This window comes from Mastigoproctus giganteus, chromosome 8 (genome assembly GCF_048544385.1).
Source record: "Mastigoproctus giganteus isolate SK-2022 chromosome 8, ASM4854438v1, whole genome shotgun sequence".
NCBI lineage: Eukaryota > Metazoa > Arthropoda > Arachnida > Uropygi > Thelyphonidae > Mastigoproctus > Mastigoproctus giganteus.
In genome coordinates, this window is record NC_143582.1 from 232,534,294 (window position 1) to 232,557,645 (window position 23,352).

The 23,352-nt window shown below is 36.7% G+C and overlaps 1 protein-coding gene across 1 annotated transcript in view; it reads left to right on the top strand.

Annotated features, from left to right (window-relative positions):
* Nucleotides 1-11,709: 11,709 nt before the first annotated feature.
* LOC150082413 (uncharacterized) overlaps nucleotides 11,710-23,352 on the top strand; it is a 430,465-nt gene continuing 418,822 nt past the window's right edge. The window contains exon 1 of the mRNA XM_090380514.1: nucleotides 11,710-12,077. Within this exon, the coding sequence (XP_090236640.1) occupies nucleotides 11,710-12,077 (368 nt within the window). The remainder of the gene's footprint in view (nucleotides 12,078-23,352) is intronic.

Genomic DNA, 23,352 nt, shown 5'->3' on the forward strand with positions numbered 1-23,352 from the left:
GGGCAGGAGGGAATCTCCACTGTCACCAATCTAAATCAAAGGATAGATGGAATTAGCATTAGCGTAAGTAGTGGCATATGATGCAAGAAAGCAGGCTTATACGGCATCAGCAAAAAAATAAAAAATAATAAAAATTAAAAAAAATAAATAAACCACTTCCCATTTCTCTTATCCATTCACTCGAAAAGTTTGTCTAGTTCTTCCTTGATTTTATTTAAGCTATCAACTTCCACATCAACAGATGGAAGTTTCTTCCAGCAATCAACCACTCGCTGATTAAAAGAAAATTTCCGCACATCTGTTGTGCAACCGTCTTTCCTCAATTTGAATTTATGCCCCCTCAAGTGCGTAATCTGCGCAAGAGGAAGAATCCCGTCAGCACGGAGTTTACTTAATGCTGGTGGGATTATGAGGCTTAAACACCTCAAAAGCCTTAAAACATTAGCATTAGCATTAGTAGAGGCATATGATGCAAGAAAGCAAGCTTATTCAGCATCAGCCAAAAAAAAAAAAAAAAAAAAAAACCACTACTCCCATTTCACCCCTCCATTCGTTCGAAATACCTGTCCAGCTGAGCCTTAAATTTGTTTAGGCTATCAATTTCAACAGCAAGCGATGGAAGTCTGTTCCACAAACCAACTGCCCGCTGGCTAAAGGCAAATTTCCGCACATCTATCCGACATCCGTCCTTCCTCAATTTGCATTTATGCCCTCTCAGGTGATTATTCTGAGCAAGAGGAAGAATCCCATCGGCATTGAGCATGCTGAAGCCATTCAAAGCCTTATACACCTCTATCAGATCACCTCGCCGAGGCCTAATCTCCAGGCTCTGTAATTTGCAAAACTTAAGCCTTTCTTCGTAAGAGCAACCCTTTGTTCCATTCACTAATCTTGTTGCCCTTCTCTGTACTCGTTCCAGCAGCTCTACATCCTTCTTGAAATGAGGCCTCCAGACCTGTATACAGTACTCAAGGTGTGGCCTGACCAATGCCTTATACAAGGGAATAATCACATCCCTGTCCCTTCTAGAAAAATTCCTGTATATCATTGACAAGACACCATGAGCTACTCTTGCAGCTCGTCTGCACTGCTCAGAGAACTTCATATCTGCCTGCACAATTACCCCCAGGTCCTTTTCATTCTCTACCACTGTCAGCGTAGTACCACAGAGTTGATACGTTGATCTGGGGTTACTGTTTCCCATATGTAGTACTTTAGATTTGTCAATGTTAAACTTCATTTACCACCTCTCAGCCCATCTGCTCAACCTTTCCAGATCCTGTTGCAGCAGCATAGTATCAGTAGTGTCCTTAACAACCCTGCCAACCTTTGTATCGTCTGCAAACTTGGACATTAAGCCTGATACACCATCATCAATATCATTTATAAATACAGAAAACAACAATGGACCCAACACTGAACCCTGAGGAACTCCACTAATCACATTAGTCCACGTTGAGCAGTGTCCATTGATTACCACTCTCTGTCTTCTGCCACTCAACCATCCCTTTATCCATAGCAGCAATTTGCCTCCAATGCCACACTTCTCCAATTTGTGCAGCAGTCTTCCATCCGCAACATCATTCAAAGCCTTAACCACCTCTCAGGTGAGCTGATTGATCCTAGTCTCCAGACGCTGCAATTTTCAGAACTAAAGTGTTTCTTGGTAAGATCACCCCTTTGTTCCCTTCACCAGTCTTGTTGCCCTTCACTGTACTATTTCCAGCAGCCACACATCTTTCCTAAAATGAGGCCTCCAGACCTGTATTTATTCTAAATATATACTATGGGAAAGAGGGAATCTCCACTGTATAAGGCAATGGTCAGGCCACACCTAGAGTACTGTATACAGGTCTGGAGGCCTCATTTCAAGAAGGATGTAGAGCTGCTGGAACGAGTACAGAGAAGGGCAACAAGATTAGTGAATGGAACAAAGGGGTGATCTTACGAAGAAAGGCTTAAGTTTTGCAAATTACAGTGTCTGGAGACTAGGCACCAGCGAGGTGATCTGATAGAGGTGTATAAAGCCTTGAATGGTTTGAGCATGCTCAATGCTGATGGGATTCTTCCTCTAGCTCAGAATAATCACCTGAGAGGGCATAAATTCAAATTGAGGAAAGACAGATGTAGGATAGACGTGCGAAAATTTGCCTTTAGCCAGCGGGTGGTTGGTTGGTGGAACAGACTTCCATCCCTTGTCGTGGAGGTTGATAGCCTAAATAAGTTTAAGGCTCAGCTGGACAGGTATTTTGAATGAACAGAGGGGTGAAGTGGAAGTGGGTTTTTTGTTTTTTTTTTTTTTTGGCTGATGCTGCATAAGCTTGCTTTCTTGCATCAAATGCCTCTACTAATGCTAATGCTGTCACCAATCTAAATCCATTGCCTTATACAAAGGGATAATCACATCCTTACCCTGGTAGAAAAATTCCTGTATATCATTTGACAAAATCCCGAGAGCCGTCTTGGCAGCCTGTCTGCACTGTCAGAGAACTTAGTATCTGACTAGACAATTTCCCTCAAGTCTTTTTCATTCTCCACTACCCTGATCGTAGTACCACGCAGTTGATAGGTTATTCTGAGGTTACTGCTACCCATATGTAGTACTTTGCATTTGTCAATGTTAAACTTCAGTTGCCACTTCTCAGCCCATCTGCAGAACTTTTCTAGATCCTGTTGAAGTAGCGTGCTATTATTACTGTCATTAACAACCCTGACAACCTTCGTATCGTGTCCAAACTTAGACATTAACCCTTATATACCTTCATCAGTATCATTGAGAAATATATAAAACAACAGTGGGCCCAACACCGAATCCCGGGAGACTCCACTAATAACATTAGTGCACCAAGAAGAACAGTATCCGTTGTTTACCACTCTCTGTCTTGTCCCACTCAACCATCCCTTTTGTCTTGATTAATTGTAATTGTTGATAAATATCTTGCTTATCCAAAGACGAGCGAGATACGTATCAACAGAAAAGAATTGGAAAAGTTCCGGTGAAACGTAATTGCTATCGCAAAATGGACAGTTTTCTTAGGCAATTATACACTGGTGTGCAAAACTTAAGGACCAGTCAGGTTTTCACTTGTAGCTTCTCATAGGAGTGCCCTGCATATGGGAAAAGCATACCAAAGGAACCTCGTGAGGTACAGAAATGGTGAAGGAAACAACACCCACACAACAGCGGAAACAAAACGGTACAGAGGGACTTTATTCAAAAATGGCAACATAGCACTGGCTGCCATGATACAGATGCATCACTTTCAAAGATGGAACAAAGGGAAGAGGTGGTCCTCAGTAGGAGATATGGCTACGCTTAATGTCGATGCGGGCTTTGCACCGCCTGTCCATACTTAGAAGAATGTTGTTGATAAGTTCTTGCGGTAACATCGTCCATTCCTCTGTCAGCACCATCTTCAGCTGGTGAACATTTTCTGGTGGGTGTGGACGTGCCACTAGGCACGCCCAGATCGTCCCATATGTGCTCGATGGTATTAGATCGGTGAAACGAGCAGGCCAATCCATACGAACAATTTCCTCACTTTCCAAAAGCATATCAACAGCTGCAGTGCGATGGGGTGTGGCATTATCATCTATAAACACGAACTCGGGGCCAATGGCATCTCGGAACAGACGCACATGAGGAAGGATTACCTCAGTACAGTAGCGTGCACCGGTTACAGTACCGCCTTCCAGTATCTGGAGTTGTGTATGTCCATCCAAGATATCGCCTCCCTATACGAGACCTCCTCGACCGCAATATCGATCCCTTTCAGTGATGTTTGCTGGGTGATACCGTGTTCCAACCTCTCGCCAGATTAGCTGACGTCCAGAGTCGCTGCTGAGACTGAATATACTATCATCAGTAAAGAGTACCGTACCCCATTGCGCTGCTGTCCAGTCCTTGTGTTCGATGCACACTGTAAACGGTGTCTCCGATGGGCAGTTGTTAAAGGGACACAGCGTACTGGCCGTCGGGCAAACAGTCCACCTTTGTGGAGCCCCTTGGCCACAGTAAACTGCGATATCCAGCGTCCTGTGCAGCTGGTTTTGCAATGGATCCCGCTGTCAGGTGTCGGTTCCTCTTGGCCTGTAGGAGTATATAGCGGTCGTCATTAGGCGTTGTTTTTCGTGGACGACCATCACTGGTCCTTCGAACAGCTGTACCTGTCGTTCTGAAGGCCGACCACTCACGTGAGACGATGCTATGGGCGATACCGAACTCTGCAACCACACCCCTCGCACTTCGACCTTCCTCGAGCTTCCCAATTATTCCACCGTGGGTAAAGTCATCCAGATGTTGTCTACTGGCTATTTAGTTGTCCGTAGCACTGTATGAAACCAATGGAACGTCTGTAACAATCGTGCTCACCATTAGGTAATTTGCAGATATACTGCTGAACTGCTGCTTTTATCTGTTTATGTGAGCTCTCTCATCATGATTCAAATTTTTGCATGTGCACCAGCTTTCTGCTGAACGGCCACAGTTATGCAAATCGCCACAGGCTGTTTCGTTTGATTTTGTGGTTGTAACCTTTAGAAATAGTGTTGGTCCATAAGTTTTGCACACCGGTGTATATATCGGTATTTTAATGCAGAAAAAAAAAATAATAATAAACCTATAAAAATACATTTGTTTCGTTACATGGAGTCACAGAAATCCTGTGACACTCTTCAAATTGCTCCTGGAAGGCGAAAGTCCTCATGGCAAAAGAGGAAACGTCATAAGGTTGTATAGTACCGCCTTAAGTTTTCCCTCAAGATGCACGAACACATATATTTGTTTCCTCTTTAAAAAAAAAAAAAAAAAAAAGCGTTAAAAGTTTAAAGAAATTTTCAAAGGAAAAAAACAAGATGTGAATTTTATATGTTTTATTTTAATGAAAATTATGCGAAGTTAATGGTTCACGAAAGAAGGGCAAAAAAGTCTACCTAGAAATCTTAAAAATTCAAAAGTTATGCATAGAGAAGTTATGAAAGACAGGGTTACAAAGATCACATTCGATTATATGCAGAATCTGCCGCTTTTCAATATACCCATTGAAGAGATGTTATTTACACAAACTAATGGGTGCGCTATTTTGGATTAAAAACAATTTAAGAATCGGTGTTTTTTACATAGCTCGGGAAGCTATGTTACAACGAGAGAGCAAAATGAAGATTGGTCTATGCTTCTTCATCAACAATAATATTGACGCAAATATAAGCGAGCCGCACACCGGCTTTCCCCGATGACTGCCTCGGCCAAAATAAAAATCACACGGTTATTGGATTGTTGTTATCGTATTGCGAGGTTCGATAAAATATTTCACTATTTCCATGTGAAAGGTCATCCCTTCCGTCTAACGCTGGACACTTCTGTCTGTTAAAGTACCTGGTCTTGGCGCATTATAGCCTTAGTTGCTAATGCGCCAATAAAATCCAATTCAAACCAAACCAAAGTCTGTTAAAGTAGATGAAAAGAAGTGTCTGGACCACATTCCATATGACCAGTACAAGATTAATGAAAACTGCATGCGATAAATTTACCAGTGTGCAGCGCATAAGAAATATTATATATACAGTATATATATTATTTTTTTTAATAATATAATAAAAAAAGAAACATTTTTTAAGCAAACGCTCTTGAAAAGTAAACACGGTTGGTAAATAATGGTCAACTTGAAACCGACCAAATTGTTGAGTTAAGGAAATGGTTGTCTCAATGAACTGAGGAGGTGACATTTCACATTACCATTTATGCGACATTTCGCGTAAGTAGGTGTGCGCTGCCAAAACAGTGTATTGATTATATGCGACAAAAATTTGACACCCTAACACAAGCGGAATCCTAAATTTAGCACCAAAAACTTTGTAAAAGAAATTTCAAGTGGCCAGCCCTGACAATGATGCACGTTCACATGACCAATTTGATTATATGCCTTAAAATCAATGTTCTTTATTGATATTTGTACCATACAGAATAAGAATATATATATAAAAACATATATGAAATAAGTAATAAAAATGTAGAAAAAAAATAGAGAATTGGAAAAAGAGTGTCAGATCAGATTAATGCCATTAAGATGTTGATGAAACATTACATCAATCTGTAAAACTTATATTACAGTATTTATTTAACCGTATACCTAGGGAATCAAATGACAAATGAAATTTGATAAGAATATAAAAATACAGTATAGGTATTCAGAGTAAAAGTATACCGATCGAACCATAAGGCCAAGTATTTAGGTAACCTAAGTTGGATTTCATTGTTATACCCTATAATAAACACATAATTTATAATAAAATACAATAAAATAATATAAAGAACTAATAAAATGATGATGAAACTAATTACTCATAAAAGGATACATTAAATAGTACGTTTTCGAGAGCTAGCACCACTCAATACATCTTATCAATAATTGGCTAAGGATATCTATTTCTGTTTGCTATTTGCCAGTTTATCTAAGTTCGAGTTTCTTAAATTATAGATTTAAATACTCTAAAATTATAGATGCAATTTATGTTAAAGTTAGCAGCAAACTGGTAGAATAACAGCTAGCCCGACAGATAGCAGTGAATCAAAAATAATGAAAGTGAGGGCCAACTATTCATTTTCTTATAGGTTTATTTAGTAGCGAAAAATAATTATATAGTGAAAAGGAAAGGTTTCTGCCGATTTAAGGCGAGGAGAAGGAGTAATGATAGCAATAGTACCTCAATTTCCCTTGAATAAGAAAATTATTAGTTGGCACTTACTTTCATTATTTTCACGGTTATAAATGATTCTAGAACTAGGGGCCATAAATTCAAGTTACGGGGAGGAAGAAGTTTAGACTGGATTGCAGGAAGTTTTATTTTAATTACTGTAATAAGTTACCTACATGGTTGTTTGTTATTTGTTTTTTTTGGAGCATTAGCAACTAAGGCTGTATTGATCCGGGAATATGCGGTGGTCATTCCCTGACCTTTCCGCATCCTCCGTATTTTGTGGGCACGGGCTCGAACCCCGCACTAATCAAGAAGCGTGTGCTACGCACTGCTGCTCCTGCCCACCTGACTACGGAGGCGCCACCAAATGGGTGGTTGAGGCTGACAGTTTGGGGAAATTCAAAAGTCAGCTGGATAGTTACCTATGGGAGGAGGGAAATGCATAGGTTGTCCTCTATTTTCTTTTCTTTTATTATTTATTAAGTATTTATTTTATTTTATTATTATTTTACTCTTTTATTATTATTTTTTTTCGCTGATGCAGCATAAGCCTTAGGCTTCCTTGCACCATATGGCCAATAATAATACAAATACTAATACTACGGTCGGTGATAGAATTCCTCCTTTTCAATTCAGAAGAAAATTCAGCTCCCTGGATTCATGAAAAGTTGAGGAAAGTATACCAGCAAGATACTGTTGATAAAAACAATGGCTTGCAGGTTTTTTTTTAAAATTTTTTTTTTAAGGTGGAGTCACTGGCATTTGTGACCAGCGAAGGAGTGGAAGACCAAAGTCTATGTATTGAAGAAAACACTAAGAATTCGGATCAAATATTCAAAAAGACAGGACAATAACCACATATGAAAGGATACAAGCACTTGGGTGCTCAAAGAGAAGTGTATTAACCATGTTAGAAATTATTAGAGGGAAATGCATAGATTGCATTTTTTCGTAGGAAAATTTGCTGCAAATGGACACCCGAGCTGTTAACAAGAGAAATTAAAATTCCCAGGCAGGATTTCTGCCAAGAACTGTTGCAGAGTGCAACAACTTTCAGGGAGTTTTTTAAAGGCCTAATCACAGGTGATGAGACCTGAATCTTCCTTTATGACCCTTATTCTAAACTAGTGTATGGAAAGTAATGAAAAAGTCCAGTAAAGTAAAGAAAAAATTATGATCACAGTGTTTCGAGACAGAGAAGGTCCCATTTTGGTAGATGTTTTTAATATGGTTATAAAAAAAAAAAAAAAAGAAAAAAAGAAAGGCTCAAATCAAATTACATCATAAAATTCCAGACTAGAGTGCAGAGTTTGCCTCATTCTGCATATAGCCCCGGACATGTCCAATTAGGGGGGAAAAAAAAAAACTTGATTTTTTTCTGTTTGGAAATAGTATTAGTACAAATTAGTAATGGCCACATGATGCAAGGAAGCCTATGGCTTATACTGCACCAGCCAAAATAAAAAAAATAATAATAAATAAATAAAATAATAATAAAATAAAGAAATAACAATAATAATAAAATAAGAAATAACAGTAATAATAAAATAAAGAAATGACAATAATAATAAAATAAAGAAATGACAATAATAATAAAATAAAGAAATAACAGTAATAATAATACTTAATAAGAGAAAAGGAAATACGAAGAGATATCTTCGCAAAAAAAAAAAAAAAAAACTTTTTGAGTGATGACGAGCTGGAAAAGACAGTGGCAGATTGGCTTCAACAGCAGGATCCATCCTTTCACCACAGTCCATATGTGAGTGGATAGCATGATTGCAAAAATGTGTTGATAAAGAATGTTTCCCAATGTTTCTGTAATAAATTATATAAATTCCAACTTTTTTTTTTTGTTATCTTTATACTTTTAAGGCCAAAGAGGCATCAGTAATGCCTCTTTGGCCCATTACTTATGGACTGACTCCTCGGGATGTATTCTACCCTACAGTTTACAAGATAGAAGACATCTATCCTGTTATTTCCTGAGATTTTATATTTGTGCTCCTTGTTTCTTGTCTCCTGTCACTGTCATTTATGTTACTGAACCCCTTCAGATCTCCCCTTAGATATCTAGTTGTCATCCTTTGCAATCCACACTTTCATATGTGCATCGGTTTGCATTCTCGCTAATCTGGTTGCTTTTCTTTGAACTTTCTCCCTAATTTTTGTATGGAGAGGGTTCAATGCAAGGTTTTTCTGGACACTGCACTTTTTTTTTTTTTTTTTTTTTTAGGTGCGAACTCACAGACCTGAATACAATATTCCAAATGCAGTCTAAGCATACCATAAAAATCCATAAATCTTGAATAGAGGGATAATGATTCCTTCTTACCAGCAAAGGTCTTTTAAATCACTATATATGCCTTTCTAGCTACCTGTTTACCTTGCAGATCGAATTATAATAGCTGTCTTCTCGTCTTGAACCACTTTTATCACCCCACCCCCTTGCTTATACTTGATTACTGGATATCTGTTCCTCACATGCATTTGTTTACATTTAGAAGCATTACACTTTAGTTGCAATTTTTCCCATCATATATGCAGCCGATGCAAGTCTTTTTGAAGCAGTATGACCTGGTTCGAATTGTTAATCATCCTTTCCACAGCAAATTTCTATAGCTTCCCTTTGATATCCTCTGTCATTGACTACAATTAGAAATAGGAGATCCAACACGAGCGCTGAGGGAGCCTTCTTTTTCTAAAGACTGATCGTTCAAAACAGCCCTCTTCTTCTCCTATCTTTTAGATAACCTGTGATCCAGCGTATCTTGCCAGTGACCCCAACTTTTAGTTTGTATAGTAGCCTTCCAGTAAGAGACAGTATGTCAAAAGCTTTATTAAAAGTCTTGGATGCATACCATGTTAAAATTGTTATCCTGTACTTGAAGGCTTAAAAACTACAACGTCATAATAATTTACCAGATTGGTAAGGGGCATGACCTCCCTTTAACTAACCTGCTGGGATCTATTCCAAGTTATTTGTGCATTGGCACCTCTTCAGTTCAAGGGGATTTTCCCGGAATGTAATTACGCTCTCATTAACTTGCCTAATGAGATATAATTAAAACGATGCATTAAAACTACCTTGGCAGTACAAATGATGTGTGGTGTGCATTACTCATGCATAGGTAAACTCATTCATACTCTTAGGCATTTAGCCAAAAAATATCTTTTAACTTGCCTAATCTTTTGATACACTCTCATTGTTAGTGATAGCGCGTGTGTGTTAAGCACCAAAGTAACTAAGACCATGATTCGTCAGTATGTTTTTTCTGCAATTGCGCATATTCTCTGGTCGATTTTTTGCTGGACGAAAAACTGGAGTCTCTAGGAGAACATTGAGACTGACTAACCTTGCCACAGTGCGTAAAAAGTCTGTAAAATTCCCTCACGTCATTGATGGGATTCGAACTCAGGCCTTTGTCCAATTTTTTGTAAAGTGTGAGAAAGGTAATTGGTGAGGTTTTTAATTTGATCTTGTTTCTTTTTCCTATTTTTCTCTTATAACTTTATTCATCATGATGATTTCATTTATTGACGACATGGAAGGCGTTTCTTTCACGGATCTCTGGCAGGCCCAAGGTGTGCAGATATAGATATATTAAGTGTTATCACGTGCCGAATTACACCATATAAATTCCGGTTGTTATGTATATAAATTTATATGAATTCAGTTGTTAAGTTCGCCAATGCCATTATTATTTTTTATTTTTTGGAAAATATAACAGATTTTGTTCAATTTTTGCAGAAATATAAATGTTGCGTGCTTTGTTTGTCATCATATTTGAACATATTTTAAGGTTTGGTGTGGCTAAATGAAAACAATAGTTAATGAATAAAATAAAAAAATAATAACCAGTAATAATTATGGGAGCAATTACATTGGCAGACAATAAGTATTTGTTTAGTTACAATCAAGTTAATTTTGTATACATTACTGTATAGTATGAAGAATGGCGAATTAAAGATCTCTGGTAATTGGGTATGTTGTAATTCATCTATGTTTCTATTATTTGCTATTTTGTTTTACGTGATTTATTTATTGCTATTATTTTTGGCAATTGTTTTAACTAGAATATTGTAAAGGAAAAAGAAAGAGCCACGACATCTCCCGTAATTCTTAATCCTGATTCCAGTTTTTCAGGAGTATCACTTCCCTCTTGTCGCAGTTTATATTTATTTATTTTTTCATTTTAATCGCAGAAAGTAACAGTGTTAGAATTCATTAAAATTAATATAATGAATTTTAATATAATTCATTATATTATTTAATTATCATATTTTGGATTCATTTTCGTGATGTGTTATACCGAACAGAAATTATCAACAAAAATGAAGTGTGCACATTAGAAGCTAGAACGAAGCGAACACTACAGAAAACGAATGGCGGACACAAGGGAGCGTGGCTCATCTTCGTTACGGTTTCGCTAGAAAACGACCCAGCCAATTGCAGGTTCGTGAAGTTTTGCGTACGAAAACATTCCTTGTATTTCATGTAGCTTTAAATACGAGGAATGTAATGTTCAGATCGTATTTTCAGTATCGGGTGCGGAAATCGCGTGTGTATGTTATTCATGTCCTCCTTCGCGTCTGTCAGGTTTTCAGGAATTAAAACGAGTTCGAAACAAATTTTATTATCGTTATTTTTTATCATTAAGATTGATAAAAAAAAAAAAAAAACAATAAAAAAAACAAGAGTTGAGGTCATTTCCTTAAGTGATTTGAAAGGAAAGTAAGATTGCGGTGTGCATGTAAAATACAAGTTCATTATCAGTGACCTACATTTCTAAAATCGACCTAGGCCTACATAACACAAGCCGTAGGAGTAATCTTTAAAAAATGATTAAAAAAATTTACTACTCTCTTACGAACATATCCGACTCGCCACATGCTAGAGCGGTGCACGTCGCACGTTCACTCACGCTCTTTGTGTTCATGTTTACATTGTGACGTCATAGTTTCCTGACCACAGAGACTTATGACGTCCGAGGCAGCGAGTGTGTGTCCAAGATGGCGGCCAACGGGTGTGTGGAGGATAAGAGTGGTGGTGGGGAACTGGATATCTCGGGTAAAAGTCGATTTAATATGCTTAGTGCGGTTCGTGAGAATGGAATGTTCGAGCACGCATTTCCGTACGACAACAGTTCCTCCCTGTGTGCTGGCAAGAGTGAGGCAGCGATAGCCAAATGTATGGGTCGTTGGGATGGCTTAAACAAAGTAAATGGGAGTATGCAACTAGAACCCGGCATCGCCACATTGGGGCTCTTGAAAAGTTCTGTTGCCCCGTTGACCTTGTGCCCTGAAGATGATCGCAGTGAAGACAGCTTTCCTTGTGATCGGAGGACACTGAGATTTGACAGGGCAGGAAGTACAGATAGGTAGGTGCTTATAATTAGGGTTACTCGTCATTGTGCCGTAATCCTTGTTTCTTACTTTCTGTACGTCGTTGATGCCTCTACCTCGCTGTAGGTCTTTAACAGCCGAAGCTCCTCGTGGTGTGACGGGAATCGACCGCCACCTGAACTGGGTGAAGGCTCCCGCGCGTTGTCACGTACGAGCAAGAGGGGAAAAAAAAAAAAAAAAAATCACAATTATTTTTCTTCCCATTCACTTTCCATATTTTGTGTATACTGCCTTTCGTGTTTGCATTACGTTCATTTTTAATATTTTGGAGTGCAAATTTAGTAGACTTAAGTATTTTGAACAAATAACCAGTTTAAATACCACAGTAGATAAGAACGCCAAGGTGAGAGGCCTAACTTGACCTTACAAAGGCTCAAGGAGGATATGCCGGCCAGACAAAGCACCTCGCAATACCCGTTACATAAAAGGAAGAAAGTGCATTCACACTTCATTCGTCATTTTAATTTTCTCTATGTGAATGCTTTCTTTATTACGATTTCAGATGCAGCCTTTTTAATGCTGTATATTGTAATAATAATATTACTTCTCTAAGTAGATAATTATTTGATCAGTGAAATAGCAGTAGTTAAAAGCATTTTTTGTAAGTTGCTAAATTGCAAGTAAATAAGATGTTTGCAGTACTGCAGTGAATGTTGACAGCAGTGTTAGGCCTAGTGCATCATTTGCAGAGCGCAGTGGTGGGCTCTTTGTCTACCATCCCTGACGTCTGCACAAATACACATAGACAAGCGTCAGTCAATCATGAGCAGAAAAATTTCGAAATTAGATATTAGTGTTTTTCAGCAATTTTGGTAAACACTGTCGATTGTAAATTGAGATACTGTTTACCAAGCTAGTGAATAATTAAAAAATATACTTTGAAGTTATTTGGAATCTTAAATTTAGTATTTGATGATACACCTCATTTAATTTTTGTACCACAGTTATTTTATTTTAGCCGAAATGTATTTTTTAAATAAATTATTTTGATTCTGTGAACACATTTTCTAAAAATGCTTCTTAGTAAATATCGGAATATTTACAAACTCATATTAATGTCTTCATTGCTGTATTTAACGACAAGAAATTATTATGATCATTAATTTGCAACGTAATGTTATACTTGATGTTTAAACCAGAATTTAGAAATTTTCAGCACTGGCACATTTGAATGTTAAATAAATACTCATATCGCTCACTACACACATTCAGTGATTAATTTTGATTATGGTGAATTTCTCCACAAATAATTATTCTGAGAAGTAATAGTGGAATTCAAAAGGGAAATGCTTTTGTATTATGTATTGCATAAGATTAATCCTACTGTGTATGTAGAGACATCATTGTAGTTATTTTCTTGCATCATTTTTTGATCCACCTCTGTCAATAAAATATTGCAGCCATTTTATCCTTTCTAGGAATGTTCTTTCTCTCTCTTTATTTTATTAGTGGGTTGTTCTGGAGGATATACTTTATATTTTTTCTTTTTTTTAAATAAGAATGGAAAAATAATTCTTTTTGGTGTACTTAATGTGACATTCATTTATTAATTTATGAGACTGCTGTAATATATTTCAGTTCCTCAACTGCTGGTGATGCACTTGTCTATTTTTGTGTCTATTATTATTGTTCTGTGTTATATGTATGAAGTCCCCCCCCCCCAACTTCAGCAGTTATAGAGAATTGCACAGATAAATGTTCAACCCTTCTTGATAAGATAGTTCCTACTTGAGACAGAAAGTTGCTTTATTATCATTAATCAACAGACCAAAGATCTGTACCAAACAGTTTGAATATGGCTGCTGGAGTAGTTATGTGAGACACCTGTAAAGATCCAAACTTTCTATTCAATTGTTGAAATTTGGCAGTTATTTCCTTTCTTTATGGCTTAATATTTCAGCATAACTTCATATCTGATGAGGAAAAAAAAACAAAATTTTGTAATCACCAAGAGAAAAGTACCTTTTATCACCTTTACTAGATGATCATTATATGTGATAAGTTCTTGATAGGAGAGGACCTGCCTTGTGCATTAAGTGCTTCACTATTGTGTGATAACAGTTAAATACTTGTAGATAGTATTGAAATTTATTTTGTAGCGTGGAAAGTGTATTGGACAGAATATAATTATACAGTATAAGGGATATTGAACATATTTGAATTATAAATATAACTAAATGCTTAACTTCTGTTATATTTTGTCTGGTTTTGGACTCTTTGTATTCAGATTTAATATAAAGGAAAAATATAAAGTTCATTGTTAGTATTGACCATATAGCATTAGCATTTAGCATTAGTAGAGGCATTTGATGCAAGAAAGCAAGTGTATGCAGCATCAGCCAAAAAAAAAAAAAAATAAATAAATAAAAAATAACCACTTCCACTTCACCCCTCTGTTCGTTCGAAATACCTGTCCAGCTGAGCCTTAAACTTATTTAGGCTATCAACTTCCACGACAAGGGATGGAAGTCTGTTCCACCAACCAACCACCCGCTGGCTAAAGGCAAATTTCCTCACGTCCATCCTACATCCGTCTTTCCTCAGTTTGAATTTATGCCCTCTCAGGTGATTATTCTGAGCAAGAGGAAGAATCCCATCAGCATTGAGCATGCTCAAACCATTCAAGGTTTTATACACCTCTATCAGATCACCTCGCTGGTGCCTAGTCTCCAGACACTGTAATTTGCAAAACTTAAGCCTTTCTTCGTAAGAGCACCCCTTTGTTCCATTCACTAATCTTGTTGCCCTTCTCTGTACTCGTTCCAGCATCTCTACATCCTTCTTGAAATGAGACCTCCAGACCTGTATACCTCTAGGTGTGGCCTGACCATTGCCTTATACAAGGGAATAATCACCTCCTTATCCCTGCTAGAAAAATTCCTATATATCATCGACAATACACCATGAGCTACTCTTGCAGCCCGTCTGCACTGCTCAGAAAACTTCATATCTGCCTGCACAACCACCCCCAGGTCCCTTTCATTCTCTACCACTGTCAGTGTAGTACCACAGAGTTGATACACTTGCTCTGGGGTTGCTGTTTCCCATATATAGTACTTTACATTTGTCAATGTTAAACTTCATTTGCCACCTCTCACCCATCTGCTCAACCTTTCCAGATCCTGTTGCAGTAGCAGTGTCAGTAGTGGCCTTGACAACCCTGCCAACCTTCGTATCATATGCAAACTTGGACATTAAGCTTGATATACCATCATCAATATCATTTATAAATACAGAAAACAATAAAGGACCCAACACTGAGCCCTGAGGGACTCCACTAATAACATTAGTCCACGATGAGCAGTGTCCATTGATTACCACTCTCTGTCTTCTCCCCCTCAACCACCCCTTTATCCATAGCAGCAATTTGCCTCCAATGCCACACTTCTCCAATTTGTGCAGCAGTCTTCCATGTGCAACAGTATCAAAAGCCTTTCTAAGATCCAAGTAAGAAGCCAGAGGCTTTTGTTGCACACTACCCTTCACAAACCAGTTTATAATTCTTTCCTTTTAGGTTGAATTTATGCTTCTGTTTATCAAACAATTTGAGCCATATACAAAAAACTGGGATTATGATGGAAGGTAATAATAGTAGTGTTAGTCAACTGTTTCCCTTCATATAACACTCAATATATTTTGGAAAGACCCATATACTCCCTGCCATTAGTAATTGCAAATGATGCAAGAAAATAAGCTTATACAGCATCAGTAAAAAAAAAAAAAAAAACTCACTACCTATATCACCTGTCCAATCCATTCTAATACTTTGTCTTGTTCTTCCTTGAATTTATAACCACTTTCACAGCCATATGGAAGTTGTTCCAATGATGAGTCATCCATGCTGGCAGAGGCAAACTTTATATATATCCTGCAACCATTCTTCCTCAGTTTAAATGGTTGCACGATATTAGTATGTTTTAGTTAAAAACTAAAACACTCTAAAATACATAAATTGTGTTTTATGAAATTAAACTGAAAGAAAATCTGCTTAAATCTTTTATGAACTCCTACATTAATGCAAGCTCCATTAATTGTCTTGATTGTACTTTAAATCTTTATTTCTTTTCATATTTCTCAAAACAGAATTTATAAGTTAGCCTGCTCCAATTTCCTGGACTGAATCAGATTTCTTATTTCAAGATGATTTTTTGTGAGCCATTTATTGATATCTCATTGTTTTTATCTCACAGAGCATTATAAGATTTAAATTGCATAATCCCAATAAATTTCTCTTTCCTGAAACTTCCTTCATTAGCTTAAACAAGCTGGATATTATATAAGTAGTCAGCATATTTCTTTTAACAGTGCTTCAACCTTTACAGACAATTGGTAGTAGGCTACCTGTTGTGATTACCTGTTATGTGAATAAACCACTTATGTTGTCCTTGAGTGGCAGACTGCTAGGTGTTTTACAGATAATATCTGTGTATGCACATGCAGTCATACTGGTCAGTTTTCTTTGACCTCATTATTCACCACTCGTCTTTGACTAAATGAATTCTCTGGCTTTCATAAATGGTTATCAAGGTTAGTTTTTTTTTTTTTTTTTTTTTGTTTAACTTGAAGCTAATTAAATTCAAGAAATACTTTCTTGTTATTTTAAACATCTGGTTGAAATGCATAGATTTCTTTTTTTAAAGTAATCTTAACATACTCCTTATGAATTTTACTTATTTAGTTTATTCTTCTTTACATAATTTATTGTGAAATATCTCTTTTTGTATTGTGATATTTTTTTCTTCCAACATCCCCATTTATTTGGAAAAAATCCTTGGACCAGTGATATGGGCAAATTGTGAAGAATAAATTCAAAACCTATTTTTTTCAGATTGTTTGCTTTTCATATGTGTGCGTTATTTGCATAACCATTAAGGCAATGATTACTTATTTAATTGATATTCTAGGAATTTTGTTCAGAATTTTACATTAAAAAGCATAAGCAAATAAAAACTGAAAGATATGCACTGATGATAAATGTTCCAGTTATTTAGGATTTGCCTGGTTATTATGATTGGTTAGGATTTTCTGTTTCATTATTCAGCAGTAAAATTATTCATTCTTATATTGAGACCGGCTTTCTTCTGATTATTTTTTTCCATTTCATATTTCCATAAATATTCTTATATAGTATGAATCAGAGCTGTACTACTCAATATGTTCTACGTTGATAATAACATTAGTAAAATAATAAGAGGAGTTTACCTCAATATAGTACGTAGAACACTTCCGTATGATACCCTCCAGAAATTAAAACGAAAAAATCGACAACTTACCGGTACATTAGAGTAAAATATAAATAATTAAATAATCAAATTAACACAATTCAAATCAATTTAAAACAATTAACGCAATTAAAAGAATCTAACGAAAATATTCAAAACAATTTTCCTTCCTGAAGCCGACAATGCTTTTCAACCGTATGTTGTGATCACAGGAATGAAAAATACTTATTTTTTACTCTAATGTACTGGTAAGTTGGCGTTTTTTTTTAGTTTTTTCCGTTTTAATTTCTGGAGGGTATCGTACGGAAGCGTTCTACATACTATATTGAGGTAAACTCCTCTTATTATTTTACTAATAAATATTCTTATGTACCAATGTAAAATCATCATGGTCCTATATCTAATAATGGTCCTGGTAACATAGAATTTTTAAAAGTTCTGGATTAGTACTGTTTTAGAAGCTAGTCTTGCATTGTTGTTATGCAAATTAAAACAGTAATGTATAATCTGTTTTGGAACTTTGCATTAAGTTTATCTAAACATCATAGATTGCTAATGAATAAAAATTATGTTTAGTTTCTGGCAAAGGGAACAGAAGTTTTTTCCAGTCTTACTGACATGAAAATGTTACATTTGTCTTAAAATAATTTTGTGGTGAATTTTTCTATTTCAAATGGCTAGAGATAGGCATGAAGTAAATTTATTTGCAACTTAGAAATGTATGGGGTCAGATGGTGAGTTGTATGAATTCACTAGTTAAGTGAACATTGTTTTTGTAAAAGACTTGTTTGATGAATTGGGCCATTGTGCTTTGAGGTTTGACAAACTGTCAAACCTAGATGTATATTGGCTCAGTATTTGTGTGGATATATAACTGTATAGTGATGTGTTCCTGCTGCAGTAGCATAATAATTTCATGCTTAGCTTATATCCAGTATAACAAATTACACATTTGCTATTATAAACGCAACGGTTTTAAAACAAGAATTTTTTTCCATAAACTGATCTGATCTTCGGTTAGCAATTAACCACTTGTATCAACATGTACACGTAGCAATATAAAATAAAAGCAGCAAGTTGCTTTTATTGTATTGATATTACAGGGATGGGATACACTTAAATAGAAAGGGAACAAGAATATTTGCTGATGTTATCGAGGCAGTGTTAGGTGGGTCGGAAAACTGCTAGCTTGGAGGGGTTCACAGACTTAATAGATTAACAGTAGCCATAGTTAGTGGTAAAAGTGATTCTTGTACTGCTTCTATTGGAATGAGCAGCAGCTTGCGAAGCAAGGTGCTAGGGACTTCTATAACTGCTGGGAGTCATCATGAAACAAGTAAGTACACGGGCTGTGTTTGGGTATCTAAGAGTAAAAACAGTTGCAAGTATACTTGCATGTACACCAATGCTAGGAGTATAGTAAATAAATTTGATGAATTTGAAGTGCTGGGTCAAGACATCAAAGGCAGATATTTTTGGGATATCAGAGACATGGATATAAGGATTGCAGAATTTGGATTTGGGTATCATGTGCACAGACAGGATAGGAAGGGAGGAGTGGGTTAGTTATGCTGTTAGTTAGGAAATATATAAAATCTAAGGCAGTACATCCAGTTTATATGGGTGGACAGTTGAGTCAGTTTGATGTGGCATAAGCACTGGGAAAGCTCAAATGAGAGGAAGAGTGAGTTATAGGTCTGATGAGTACAATTAACAACTATACAGAGAAATAGTGGGCCAGTAAATCTGAATGTCATAATGGGGGAATTTAACTTTCCAGATATTGACTGGAACTTGTGGGTTCGTCACTCTCACACTATCAAGACTTTTGTGGATTTATTGGATAACTGTTTTCTACATCAGCATGTTCTAGATTCAACCACAGGGATTACGTAATATTCTTGATCTGATTATCAGCAGTGATTATGCATGCATTAAGAATCTACCGATAAAATAAACACTAGGTCGCAGTGATCACAATGTACTGATGTGGAATTTACTTAAAGATGTAGCTACCACCAGGGGTAAAGGAAAGTTTTTTGCTTTCGTAAAGGTGTGACTATGGTGGTCTCAGACAGTTTTTAAATTCTATTTAAAAACTGTCTATTTTCTAGTAAGGGCAAACCCTTAGCCATAATAATCAGAGCATCCTTGGATTCAGAGGAGGTACCCACAGACTGGAGAAGTGCAAATATATCCCTAAATCACAAAGGGAATCAAAGGGTGACACAAGTAATTACACACCTGTTAGTTTAACTTCTGTTGTTGGGAAAGTAATAGCTAAAGAAGCAGTGTAAGATCATCTAGACAAGGCTGCTATGAAAATTGGAGTGGTATGGCATTTAAGGTAAGTTGCTACAATCGATAAAAGGATGGTTGAGTGGGAAAAGACAGGTGGTAATCAATGGATACTGCTCTTCGTGGACTAATGCTATTAGTGGAGTCCAACAGGGTTTGATGTTGGGCCCATTGTTCTTTTGTATGTTTATCAATCATATTCATGAAGTCATATCAGGCTTAATATCGATGTTTGCAGATGATACAAAGGTTGGCAAGGTTGTTAATGATAGCAATGACAGTATGCTACTGCAACAGGATCTAGAAAAGTTGAGCAGATGGGCTGAGAAGTGTCAACTGAAGTTTAACATTAACAAATGCAAAGGACTTCATATGGGTAGCAGAACCACAAAAAAATGTACCAACTGTGTGGTACTAAACACAGGGTAGTGGAGAATGAAAAAGATCTGGCAGTAATTGTGCTGTTAAATATGAAGTTTTCAGAGTAGTGAAGACAGGTTGTCAGAATACCTCATATGGTCTTGTCAGTGATATACAGGACCTTTGCTAGCAGGGTGAGGAGGTGATTATCCCTTTGTATAAGGTGATGGTCAGGGCACATCTTGAGTACTTCATACAGGTCTGGAGGCCTCATTTTAGGAAGGACGTAGAGCTGCTGGAATGATTACAGAGAAGGGAGCAGAGGGGTGCTCTTACGAAGATAGGCTTAAGTTCAGCGTTTGGAGACTATGCATCTGTGAAGTGATCTGATTGAGGTGTTTAAGGCATTGAATGGTTTGAGCAAGCTCATTTTTAATGGGATTCTTTTTCTTGCTCAGATTATACACTTGAAGGGGCATAAATCGAAATTGAGAAAAGAGTTGCAGAAATTTGCGTTTAGCCAGCAAGTGGTTATTTGCTGGAACAAACTTTCATCTCTCATTGTGGAAGTTGATAGTTTAAGTAAATTCAAGGAAGAACTTGACAACCTTCGCAGCAAGTGAATGGGAAGTGTTGTTTTTTTTTTTTGGCTGTTGCTGTATAAGCTAGCTTTCTTGCATTTCTTTCGTCATATGCTACTACTAATTCTAATTGTTTTTAGCTTTTACCTGCCCATAGCAAAGAGACAGTGAATTAAGTAATTAAATGGTATAAAAAATACAGTGAATAAAACCAGTAATATTTACGATTTATATTGAAAATTCTTGAAGAAAATTTTTTATAAAGTTGAAAAATACATACTGTTTACATTACACGAAAATGTTTCCACCAGAGGCATTTAAGTTTGTCTTTCTTTTCTCAGCTGGTGGCATTAAATGTATTGATTGCTCAGACAAGTTTATTTATGTCATCATACCCATAACCCATTCACCTGTTATGATATCCAAAAAATAGATCAACAAAATGTTGTTGTAAAACACAGTACTGTACTTACCTTACAGAAACTGGATATTTGTAGAAGACTGGAAAAAAAAGATAAATTTTAATGTACCAAGGATGGAAATGACCTTGGCTTTAATCAATAAATGCAGGATTGGCTTTCAGTAATGAGAAGTGCAAAAAAAAAAAAAAAAAAATATATATATATATATTGAAATCAGGTCAAGGGAATAAAGTGTATATGTTTTGTGACTAAAAAGTTTATCTTCAGATCCAACTCGCAACCCTCTGTGCCACTAGATACTGTATAATTGAACTTTTACTGTATACTTTTTTTGGCAACTACATATTACATAGGTTGATGAACTAAATAAACAACAGCAATATACACATTTGCAGAACACTAAGCTTATTGTACTGTATGCTTTACATTTCTCCAAGCATTATAATAAAACATACGGAATTGAATAGATTTTGCTTGTAAGAGTAATAGTATTCACCATTAGTGCAAGGAAGCCAGATGCTTTTGGCTACACTAGCAAAAAAACAAAAACCAAGTTGATAAGAAAATACAAATTATGTGCCTCTCCTCACACAGGTAACTATCCAGTTGACCTTGGAATTTATTCAAACTGTCAGCCTCAACTACCTGCAAGGGCAGCTTGTTCCAGCAGTCAATGATTCTCTGGCTAAAAGAACACTTTGTACAATCTAATCTAAGCCTCAACCCCTGTAATTTGAATTTATGGCCCCTAGTTCTGGAATTCTTTATAACAGGTGAAATTCCACCTTCATTCATTTTACTAATCCCTCTTAGAGCCTTATGAACCTCAACGAGGTTACCTCTGAGGTGCCTAGTTGCCAAACTCTGCAGCCCATATAACCAGCCTTTCCTCTTGTACAGTCGTCTTTTGCTGATTTTGCCATTCGAGTTGCCCGTTTTTGGATCTTTTCAAGAAGTTTGACGTCTTTATTCTTCATACAGCATGAATGTATTGTCAATATAGCATAATTGGCACAGTAAAGTTTTCGTAGGCTTGAACAGTTTTTTTTTTTTTTTTTTTTTTTTTTTGATGTGATGCTTATATAACAAGGTATTTATGCTTAAAGATCGATGATATAATTCTGCGAAAAACAAAATATATAGGTTTGCCACAGTATGCAAACCATATTCTTAATAGCTATGTTACATTTGTTGAGTATTTAAAAGAAAGCCATTCCCGATTGCAAAGAGAACAGATGTGTGACTGATGGAAGGATTGACCCTGACAAGAAGGAATATATGGCTAATGAATACCGTGATGTACTTCATTTTGGGATGGTATTGAGGAAGTGCATATGATGCCCACATATGCATTGATACCAAGGCTGACACCATCCTGACATCAGGTGACATAGAGCAAAAGACATAAAGGTGCCATAAAGAGATCTAAGAAGTGGCTGCAGCATCATGACTACTATAGGTACAGATGGGTAAGCCACACTCACTGTAAATGCTTGAACATAAAGGTGGCAAATCCGAAAGCCATGCCATCTGATCCAGTGGCTATCATGTGCACACACATTAGCTCAATGTATGCTAGGAGAGAGCTATGCCACCATTCATTGCATTAAGTATAAAGCATTATGAGAGCAAATGGTTTGCATCTTTATCACTTTCACTGTATTCAAGAATTGTTACCTATAGATTATGAATGATAGAACCTACTGTGAGTAGGTTCTGTCATTCAGTGAAGTTCTGCGAATGCCTAATTCGCACAGGAGGGTTTTTGGAACTGCCACAATATGTATTATTAGAAATTGCACAAAAAATAAACTGAAAATTAACCAAAATATGAAAAAATAAAGCACTCTGTAGCTGTTACATCTTCAGTAGGGCTTGTACCAGCTGGTATTCTTAAATCCAGAAGCATTGGTCCACATCAGCTTCATGAAAATTCAGCTGGGGAGCATTACATCTAATTTTTTATATATAGGTTACATGCCTTTAGCATTGTGCTGTACAGTTTGGATCCAATACTGGTGTCCCCGCACAATTTAGTGCTGTTGTCTACTATCACCACAATAGTGCATTCTCTAGGAGAGGTTATGCCATTGCAGTACTATAGATTGGCTACCCAGATCTGATCTAAATCTGTTGAATTAATTTCTCAGACCATTTGAAGGAACAGATTTATGCCTGGCTTGGAAGCTTTAGTTGTCCAACTCCATTCATCACTGCAGCAGTGCGTAGCACATGCTTCTTGATTAGACCCGGGTTAGAGCCCGTCACCACCAAATACGGAGGATGCGGAAAGGTTAGGGAATGACCACCGCATATCCCGGAGCAATATGGCCTTAGTTGCTAATGCTCCTAAAAACCAAATAACAA